Source organism: Ceratotherium simum, chromosome 36, assembly GCF_057802395.1.
Source record: "Ceratotherium simum simum isolate JZ-2026a chromosome 36, ASM5780239v1, whole genome shotgun sequence".
NCBI classification, from domain to species: Eukaryota; Metazoa; Chordata; class Mammalia; order Perissodactyla; family Rhinocerotidae; genus Ceratotherium; species Ceratotherium simum.
In genome coordinates this window covers 24,418,037-24,428,658 of record NC_141935.1, presented here as the reverse complement: position 1 = coordinate 24,428,658, position 10,622 = coordinate 24,418,037, and the positions used below count along the sequence as shown (strand labels likewise).

General features: G+C 52.0%; 1 protein-coding gene across 1 annotated transcript in view; it reads left to right on the top strand.

The window, feature by feature from the left end:
* Positions 1–221: 221 nt before the first annotated feature.
* Positions 222–10,622, top strand: part of ITPKB (inositol-trisphosphate 3-kinase B) — a 99,649-nt gene continuing 89,248 nt past the window's right edge. The window contains exons 1-2 of the mRNA XM_004439561.3: positions 222–550; positions 1,894–4,014. Of these exons, the coding sequence (XP_004439618.1) occupies positions 2,101–4,014 (1,914 nt within the window). The 5' untranslated portion in view covers positions 222–550; positions 1,894–2,100. The remainder of the gene's footprint in view (positions 551–1,893; positions 4,015–10,622) is intronic.

The following is a 10,622-nucleotide window of genomic DNA, read 5'->3' as shown; positions in this document are numbered from 1 at the left end:
TAACCCGCAGAAGTTAAAAGGCTTTTTTTTTGTTAGCTAACAATGGAAACTTTTTTTTTTAAGTGTTTCCCTCCCTCGGTCTTGCCAAGCAATAGAAAAAAAAGAAGAAAAGAAAAACTTGTTCCGCTGAGTTCAACCCCAGACAGGCTCACAACTTCCTTCCTGCTTTCCTCCCCCAAGCCCCCGCCTTTCTCCCTCCTCCCGCCTCCCTCCTCCCCACCAACCTTCTCCCCCCACCCCAACTTTTTTTTTTTTTTTGATCGCACATTGAACAAACACTGAAGTAGCTCGGAGCAGACACTGACAGGGACAGTATCTCCACCGCTGAGAAGGGCGTGCAGGGCCGGCCCGGAGTCGCCACCGCCCGGATCGCCCGGCCCCTGCCGAGGAGCATTTTCCATTCTTTCGAACTCCCCTTTTTTTGTCTTCCATTGCTTGGTGAGGAAATCATTTCTGAACTTTTTTGCTTTTAAAGCCATCTTGTTCCTACTAGGTCTGCGTGCCTGGGCCATGTAGTCTGCACAGGACCCGGGAATCCGAGAAATTGCAGGTAAGTTTGGCGGCTTTTTAATGGCTCTCGCCTCTGAACCCTCTTTCCCCTCGCCCTCTGCGCTGCAGCGAATCGGAGCGTTCCAGGTTCTGAAAAAGCACAGAGAGGTGGGCTGAGGAGCCGGGGAAGGGGGTTTGATCTGGGGGGTGGCGTGGAGTAGGGGTGCGGGGAGAGGAGGGAGAGACGAGTTGTCGGCGTTTCCCCTGCTCGCCTTCCGGGCTGCTGGCTCCGCGCCGCCTCCCCCGGGGCGCTCCAGGCGTCCGCCGGCTCGGGCCGCCGGGCAGCTCCGCTGGCGCCGGGCGAGGCTGCTCAGGATGCGGAGAAGCCCTGCACTCGGCCGCGCCGCCCCGGGAGTCAGAGCGCGGGCCCCCGGAGGTTTGCAGGGCCGGGGCTCCCGCCGGGCTGCAGCCTCTCACTCCCTGGAGTTCCCCCGAGGGGGCGCGGGTCCCAGAGCCCGCAGGGGCAGCCGCGTCCTGGGGCACCCGGCGTGCGGAGGGCTGACTCGCTCTACCGCGTGCGCGCGCGCGCGCGCACACACACACCCCCCTCCACGGGGGGCGAGCGCGGGGGGCGACCACAGCGGGCGGCGACTATTGGTTCCGGTACAGGGGACGTGCAGCGTCTCGGTCCCCAGCGCGCGCAGGCGCGCCCACACTCACAAAACACACTTGTTTAGGGACTGGGGACAAGGCCAGGGCTGAAGAATGCCCCGGCCCTGGCCCCGCCGCGCGCCCAGGCCTTCCTAGGCCGAGGGACGCAGCCCCAAGGCCAGGGTCAGAAGGTAAAAGGCAGGCACGCAGGCGCCCTCCCAGCCCCCGGCGCAGGCAGCGGCTGGGGGAAGGCAGGTCCCGCGCAGGTTCCCTCCGAGTCGGTCCCTGATGGCCAGAGAGGGTGGAGCGGGGAGATCCTGAAGTCCGAGGGCGGGGGCTGCCCGGTTAGACCCGATGTCACCAATGTTTGCTCAGGCAGAGGAGACCCGGAGACGGTGGATGGGGTGTCCTCCGGCTGACTCCGCTCCCCGCACACTGTACACTTAGGAGCCAAGTAGTTGTACTCGTCCCCCGCCCGTGCGCGTGGCTCAGGAGACGAATCTTAGAATTTGGAATTGGAAGGGACCTCCAAGCGCATCACAACCTGGGGTGAGGGGTGGGAGCGCAGTCGGGAAACGCACACCCCCAAGCGCGCTGGCGACTGAGGCCCCCGGGGCTGTGTCCTCGCCGAGCCGCACAGCCTCTGTAGGTGAGACGTCCAACGGCACCCGATCCCCGACAGATTGGGGATCCCCTACCCGTCCCCCACGCTCGCCCTATGGGGTCCTGACTTTTCTCTTTGTGTCTCCACAGCGGCGCTGTTGTTTACGGCCCTTTGGGCGGGGGCTGAGCCCGCGGTCTTGCCCCCCGCCCGCCGCCCTGGCCATGCCGCTCCATCTGCGCGCGGAGCCGCGGCCGCCGGGCCTGCGAGGCTGAGCCGGGAGCCGCGGGAGGAGGAGGCGCCGGTGGCGGAGCCGGAGCGGGAGCCGCGGCGGCGGGCAGCGCGGCGGACCCAGTACTATGGCTATGTACTGCTATGCACTCAACAGCCTGGTGATCATGAATAGCGCCAACCAGGTGAAGAGCGGCGGCGGCCCCCGGCCCAGCGGCACCGAGACGCCCCCGCCGCCGGGGAGGGCCGCGTTGAGCCCCGGCAGCGTTTTCAGCCCCGGGAGAGGCGCCTCTTTCCTCTTCCCCCCAGCCGAGTCGTTGTCGCCTGAGGAGCCCGGGAGCCCCGGGGGCTGGCGGAGCGGCCGGCGCAGGCTGAATAGCAGCAGCGGCAGCGGCAGCGGCAGCAGCGTGGGCAGCCCTAGTTGGGCGGGTCGCCTGAGAGAGGACGGGCAGCAGGTGGTGACCGCCGGTACCCTCTCCCCTCCGGGGCCGGAGGAAGCCAAGAGGAAGCTGCGAATCCTGCAGCGCGAGTTGCAGAACGTGCAGGTGAACCAGAAGGTGGGCATGTTCGAGGCGCACATCCAGGCACAGAGCTCCGCCATCCAAGCGCCCCGCAGCCCGCGTTTGGGCAGGGCTCGTTCGCCCTCCCCGTGCCCCTTCCGCAGCAGCAGTCAGCCCCCAGGAAGGGTCCTAGCTCAGAGCGAGGAACGAAGGACAAAGTCCTGGGGGGAGCAATGTCTAGAGACTTCAGAGGCCGACTCCCGGAGGAGCGGAGGGGCGCCCAGCCCATGCCTTTCGAAGGACAAGGAAGGAGTGGCACCTGTCCCCGGCCCGGCTGCCGGGTCGGGATCAGGGGCTCAGGGTCCAGCCGCTTCGGCGAGAATGGAGAAGAGAGTCCCTGCCAGACTCCGCTGTGGCTCACCCGTAGCTATGGAAATTGACAAGAGGGTCTCGCCTCCTTTGGGAACTCGGAGCTGTCAAGCCCCACCTTTGGAACTGGTGGGAAGGAACTTAGTGATGACCACAGAAGTGGCAGCGAGAGCCACATCCACTGGACCACACCGTCCACACGACCCTGCCCTCATTGAGCGGTCTGAGAGGGCCCGCGCACTTGGGGGTGTGCACCCCGGGGAGGCCTTGGTGGAGACGCAGTCTCTGGGCAGTGAGACAAGCCTGGCCCCAGAGGGGGGCGGTCCCCGCAGTGGAGAGCCCCCTGGAAAAGTGGAGAAAGGAAAACTGCCCTGTGGCGTGCCAGGCTCCGGGGCGTCTGAAGCGGACGAGAGGCCAGAGGAGAGGACTGTGAACGCGCAAATGTCGGAGCCGTCGAAGGCCCCGACCTGGTTCAGGCCACCCGGAGACCTGGGCTTGGTAGGCCCCGAGGTAGCCCCGAGTGGGGCCCTGGTGGTCAGGGAGCCTCAGCAGCGCTCTAACAGAGTGGATGAAGGGTCTCCCATGCTGGGCTTGCGTGGGGGCAGCAGCTCAGCACAGCCAGGGACCCGGGAGGTAGAAGCAGGAATACTCTCTGGCGGAAAGCTGGAGCCTTTGCCCTGTTGGCCCTCGACAAAAGATCTGAAAGAACCTCCGTGCCTTCCTGGGGACAGGGCGGGTGTGCAGCCTGGGAGCTCCAGGGCTTGGCTGGGCCCCATGGAGGAAGCCAGTCTGGCCTGGACGTGTGGCACAGGGGTACAACCCGAGGGGACTTGGGGAAGCCAGCCGCAGGACAGAGACGCCCACCCCAGCCCAGAGTTGCTCTCCCCAGATCAGAAGGACAAGACTTCCCTGAGAGAGGCCTGCAGCCCAGGCAATATTCCTGCCGTCATCATCACAGACATGGGTGCCCAGGAGGACGGGACCTTGGAGGAGGCGCAGGGAAGCCCTCGGGGCAGCCTGCCCCTGAGGAAACTGTCCTCTTCCTCTGCCTCCTCCACCGGCTTCTCCTCCTCCTATGAGGACTCGGAGGAGGACATCTCCAGTGACCCTGAGCGCTGCCTGGACCCCAACTCCGCCTTCCTGCATACCCTGGACCAGCAGAAGCCCAGAGTGGTGAGTCTTGCCTTGAGATTTTTCTAGACCTTGTCTGCTTTCATGCCCCATGTGTCCCCTGTTTTTCTTACTTTCTGCTGAGTCCTGAAGACTCTGACCAGGGCCCTGGGGCAGTCAGAACCTATGATTCTCTTCAGGTGTGTTTGCTGGGGAGGTGCCTAGGCGCTGACCACGCACTTGGTAGCTTGCACAGTGAATCCAAGTCACTTCTGTTGCTATTTCCATGTACACCTTAAGAAACAGTTTTTTAAGGTGCCTCTAGCACCACTCATTTCCTGGGAAGATAATATTCACGAGTGTTACGAAAAATTTCCTGATTAATCCCCAAAGATAGTGAACAGAGCTGCTAAGTGTAGTTTTTGTCTGATCAGGTGAAACACTTAATTCTGTGATTGATTTAGGCAGAGGAAAACTGACAAGGAGACCTCATTGAATTAAGTCAGCCCGGACTAACAGGCCGGGAACATGAGTGATGTGATTCTGTGACAGGGCCCTGAAACCTGTGGATGTGGTTGTGGCTGATCTGTTAGGTGAACAACCACCTGGCCTCAGTAAGTTAAGTCAGGACATTGCAATGTTTGTGGCGCCAGAGTGAGTAAGACACAGTTTGATGTATGAATTAAAATGAAAACCATGCTTTCAGCTAAGTCGCCGGTTTCTTTAATAACAGAATGTTATAGTAGGTTGAATTGCCTGAGATAGGCACCCGGGTGGTAACTCCTAACGGATATACTTGTTGGCTGGGACAGGTACATTTTCGGGATGTTTTCAAGTTCATCTTTTTGGATTCACCGTACTAACATCTTGCTCTGGCTATGGCAGTGGACAGGAGTTTATTTCTGTGACATAGTTAATCTCAGTCCTAGGCTGTTTTCACTTTGAGGAGGATCATATCTTACAGAAGACGTAAGAGTTGAAGCTAGCACTTCTGAAAAGGTCTGGACTTTCTCTCAGCTTTTCCAGAGCATGGGGAATTTCCTAGTTCAGCGCGCACGGGTTCCTGTGCTACCTCGTGGGAGAGTCTGTGTCTTATTGTAGTAGGTAGCCTTCCAATCTCATCTTGAGGAGCAGATGCTATTCATTGTACCTCAAGAACTTAAACCACAGCAACTGAGAACTTCATATTTCTGCTCGACATCCTTCTCTAAGGTATTTTTGGACCTTAAAGGCATGTTTCTCTCTGACTCCCACTTCAGAAATCACAGTCTGAATTTTTGAAGACCAGACATTTCTTTTCATGAAACTCTGCTGATGATCGGGAGGCAAATGTGAATACAAAATCTGACCCCACTTAGCCTGGCATTTTGTGGCCAGGACATGGGCACATCACCTTTGGAGGAGGGAGGGTCCACCTGGAAGGGGATGGTGGTAAAGGGCAGGTGGAAGATGCTTCTCACTGAAGGCATGGCCCAGATTATTCTGCCTTCTTGGCTACAGTTGAAGGCCTAGGGAATGAGATGGTCCTCTGTTCCACTCCTCCCATTTGCTTTTTTTTTTGGTGAGGAAGATTAGCCCTGAGCTAACATCCGTTGCCAATCCCCCTTTTTTTGCTGAGGAAGATTGGTCCTGGCCCTAGGCTAACATCTGTGCCCGTCTTCCTCTACTTTATATGGGACATCAGCACAGCATGGCTTCATAAGCGATGTGTGGGTCCGTGCCTGGGATCTGAACCTGCGAACTCTGGGCCGCCAAAGCAGAGCACGGGAACTTAACTGCTATGCCACGGGGCCGGCCCCTTCCTTTGCTTTTTAAACCCTGAAACATAGCCGGTACAGCTCAAGTTACTTCAACTTGTTCTCCAACTTTCCATTCGCCTTTTCTAGTGGTGGATTAGCAGCTCCTATTGGCTGCTTCTCGAAACAGTTTGTCTGTCCTGATGTTTGAAAAGGGCTCTTGTCCGGAAGGGAGTTAAAGGGGAGATAAATCTTGACAGGTGATAATTTTGTTTCATTTGCTCGAGCGATGCCATCAACCAGAGGGATGAGTGGTGTTCTCAAGTTAGCTAACAGGTCCAGAAGCAGAAATGAGCCTGTCTGTTGTCCAGCCTACCTCACACCTTTAAATAGGTTTTCAGACACCCACGGAGTAAAGCCAGGGAGACATCCCCTACCAGCTTCACTCTCTGAATCACGTGACACTGATTGGGAGAGTGTGTGGGGGGAGGGTGGGTAATCAACTGGAAATTATGGGATCCTAGGGACTTTTGAACTTTTGGTTGACTGCTTGCACCATAAGCTAAGTTTTCTTTCTCTTGTACAGATTGTTATGGTGGAGCCTTATCTGTGACACCAAAACTTCTACTCATTGGGTCAAAAATCACTTGATTACCTGATACTGATATTTTATCTACAGAAGGCCAAACATCTTGATTGGGCCTTTTGGCTGGTTTTTTCCGTGTTTTATAGATAAAACCTGAGCCCCTGCTGTCTGAGGTCCTACAGTACCAACACTCTGTTCTCTTCTCTGCACTTTGCTGCTTCTGTTCATACTGCTGCGTTGCGCTCCAGGTGCACACATCCTCACACATGCTCACACTCACCCATGCTCACCCTCACCCGTGCTCACACAGTTGCTCTCACACGCTCACACTCATACATGCTCACCCTTACCTTCACATATGCTCACACTCATACATGCTCGCCCTCCCTCACACATGCTCACACACAGCCTCAAACACGCACACACTCGCATGCTCACCTTCACACATGCTCACACTCATACACGCTAACCCTCCCTCACACATGCTCATACACATCCTCACACATGCTTACCCTCACCCTCACACATGCTCACACTCACACACTCACCTTCACACATGCTCACCCTCACTCACACACACTTACACACGCTCACAGACACCCTTACACTTGCTCACAGTAACTCACCCTGACACATGCTCACCCTCACCCATGCTCACCCTCACCCATGCTCACACACTCTCACACTCAGACACACAGGTTTGAAATTGCATGTTCAGCCTCCAGTCACACAACCAAGCCCTGGCCCTGAGACCAACACTGAGAATTTTTTTCTGCTGCTCTGCCTTTCCACAGAATTAAACCTTTCAGGCCTCGTGGGGCACATTCTTTAGCTCTGCGGAGGCATGGCTGTGTGTGATGCTGTGTGCAGGCGGAGGTGACAGCCCAGAGAAGCCTGTAGCCTGGCTGCTTTGTTACCTCTCCTGCTGTCTGGTCTCCCTGGGGGAGGTCCCAGAGCCAGTACACAGGGAATTCAGAAGGCCTCCCTATATATAGTTAAAAATAAAGTGAAAAGCAAGTTGTTTGGAAATGCACTTTGAAAATTACTTAACCATTTAGATTATGCAAATTAGCAAAGGCCTTTTGCCGGGCCGGGAATGTGATGAGAAGGCCAGCTCTCGTCATTTGCTTCCATGGGTAGGAGCTGTAAGGACATCCTCAGAAATATGCAAAGTGCTTCAGGCCTTTCCTACGTCTTCGGCTGAGCCTGACAGATATGCCTGTCCCCGAAATAGAATGTTCCAAGCTTTTACATCTGCCTTTCTGTTTATAAAGCATCAGACACTTGAAATTTGCTGGGAAGTAATTATCTTACCTGCCTTGTGTTCAGTGGCTTAAATTAGGCATATTCACACTCACTGTTCTCTGTGATCTGAACACAAGTCAATTGCACTGAACAAGGATGGTGTTCTCTCTTTTGTTCTTTAAGACAACTAAAAATTAATCAGCACTTCTTTACTTTTCTCTGTTATTCCATTCAAGAGTATCTGGGGCGTTGAAACATCAGGCTTAAAGTACTGTTAAAATATGCATGCATCTTACTTTAAAAAGCAGATTTTATTGATTTATTCCAAAATTGTACTATCAATTGTGTGTACAAAAAACAAAACAAAACAAAACGTTGGCCTAGTTACCTGGGTGAATATATAAAGAGTGTAATACAAAATCCTTGGCTTCTTGGTGCTTACTGTTTTTTAAGGGCCATTAGAATTTTGTTTCCTTTGCCTTTTTTTGGTGTATTGACTTGTTTTGTTGTCTTTTTTTAATGAAGAACTAAAAACTAACTCATACACGTACTAAAAAATTCAAAGAGTTTAAAATGGTTTTATGTGGTTTTGAAAACGGTAAAATTTTTATTTGGGGGTAAACCAAATTAAAATTTAAAAGCCTTAGAGGGATATTTTTAAAAAACGAATCTAGTGGTGAGTACTTTTAAGTAGAAAATTCTTTTCTGGATGAGAATATTGAAGGCCCTGGTTTGTGGGGTTATCAGGTCAGCTTGCATATGCTGTTTTCTTGAGATGCGGCGGCCTTCTCTCTCAGGTATGTGGAGAGGATCTTGCCAGCAAGGCCTCAGCACCTTTCAGATCTGGGAGGACCCTGAGTCATTTATGTGAGGTTCCCAGTGTTACTCTGGTCTCTTTAGGGATGAGGAAACCAGGACTCAGGGAAGCAGAGGGACCCAAGGACGCACTCGTGGGCCCTGCCTCTCGGCTCAATTTCCTCCTTTTAAAATGTGCATATCGCATGAGGATGATCCCATGAGAGTTTGTCTAGTTCTAACTCGCTGTGACTATATAATTCTAGATATCTGATTCAAACCCTGACGTGTGTGAAGTATGTCACACTTCAGAGTGTCCGGAAGTGTGACAAGATTTCTTTGGTCTGGACCTCAGGCCCTGAGGCTGAAACTGGGCACATTTAATTTTGTGCTTTTACTAAGACCCATTGATTGATTTGCCTCTCTTCTCTCTCTTTACCGGAAGAATGGTTCTTTGTTATTTCACATTGAAAAAGCATCATCAGAATAAATCATCAGTACAGTACTCAAGATTCTCATTAATAATTAGACTGATATTAGAGGCTGTGCTGGGAGAATGCCAGAATATTAACCTGAAAAGTAAAAGATGCATTCTGTTATCTGAGGGCTTTGGCCTCCTCAGACGTGTAAGTTTAAAAAACTGAGGCTTTGCCTACACAGAGCCAAAACATCACTTCAAAAGACTTTGTTTTATCAAAGATAAAAGTGATTCAGCCAGCTTAAAATCCCTTCAAATAAAGGTGGAGTAGAGAGAGAAAGAGAGATTGATGTTTAGGCAGTGCAAAAACACAGCTCAAGATTCACCTAGCCTCTAGGTTTTACAAGAAAAATGCATTGAACCAGTTGGTTGCTGCTTTTAGAGAAATGTACTTCAGGTGTTTCATAAATCATTTTCAGAACTTTTGTTTTTAAGTGCTGAATTGCTACCCAGCCACTCTTCTGATTTTGTTGGCACATACCTGATAAATGTAGTTACAGATTAGATTAGTTCTCTGTAGTTTATTTATATTCCTAGGAGCATTGATAACATTGTTTAGGCTTATTTTATTTTGTCAGGTTTCGACATAAGTTATCTAAAGGTAGAATTCTGAAGTATTTAATGGAAAGAAATATATATCTTGGTAGAAAAAACTTTGTAATTATCAGGTGATTCGTAATTAACTCAGGAACTCTTCTAAATCCTGTGTGGTCACACCTTCGGAGTAGAGGGTTCTATGGGTTTTGATAGGAGATGAGACCTTGGTCTTATAGGTTATGCACATTGTGCCCTCAAATCTGTGACAAGTATGCTTTGAAGTGATTTTTTTCCTGACCCAGGTAGAATTGGTACTGTGAATGATGTATTTTTTGTGAATTAGGGGAGGAGTTCTTGTTTACGAAATCACACCAAACCCAACTGTGCACTCCTTGGTGATATGAAAATTCCGTTAGAGTGCCAGCTGCCATGTTCTCATCTGGATGTTGGGACTTGGTATGTCCAGTTCTTCGGAGACTGTGTGCCCTTCCTGGACTGCATTAACTATTAACCTAGTGAACCGAGGACGGTGGTGCTATAGGCGGTCTCAACAACGTGCAGCAGAAACACCCAGCATTGTAGCTTTCCCTCAGACCCGTGGGTCCAGTCTACCTGACTTTGGAGGCCATCTTGGTGGTCTGGAAGAATCCACCAACCTGGTGCCATGGCCCTAGAGTCAAACTCGACTGCTGTAGTTCTACCACCAACCTTGAGCCTCGCTGCGGTCCTGGCAGACAGCTGGCCATTCATTTTTCCAGGGGTGAACCATTATTGTAAAGACAATTCAAGCCTCCTTGGCTGAAAGACACCATAAATAAGTATAATCTCATTAGGCAGTTACGCCTCTGTTCTGCTATTAAAAAAATAACAAAAACTTTTCTATAACTTACATAGCTAACGTAATATAGTTTTGGGTCTGGGAGAGGCTTTAGAGCTCATTTCCTCCAATATCCACATTTCACAGATGAGGAAAGCAAGGCCAGAGCATATTCAATATAGTTACAGATCCATGTATACATTTTTCTTTTCACTTAAAAAACTTCATTAGTGGGTTGGCCCCGTGGCTTAGCGGTTAAGTGCATGCGCTCCGCTGCTGGCGGCCGGGGTTCGGATCCCGGGCGTGCACCGACACACCGCTTCTCTGGCCATGCTGAGGCCGGGTCCCACATACAGCAACTAGAAGGATGTGCAGCTATGACATACAACTATCTACTGGGGCTTTGGGGGGAAAATAAATAAATAAAATAAAATCTTAAAAAAAAAAAAAAAAAACTTCATTAGTGGATAAGCTATT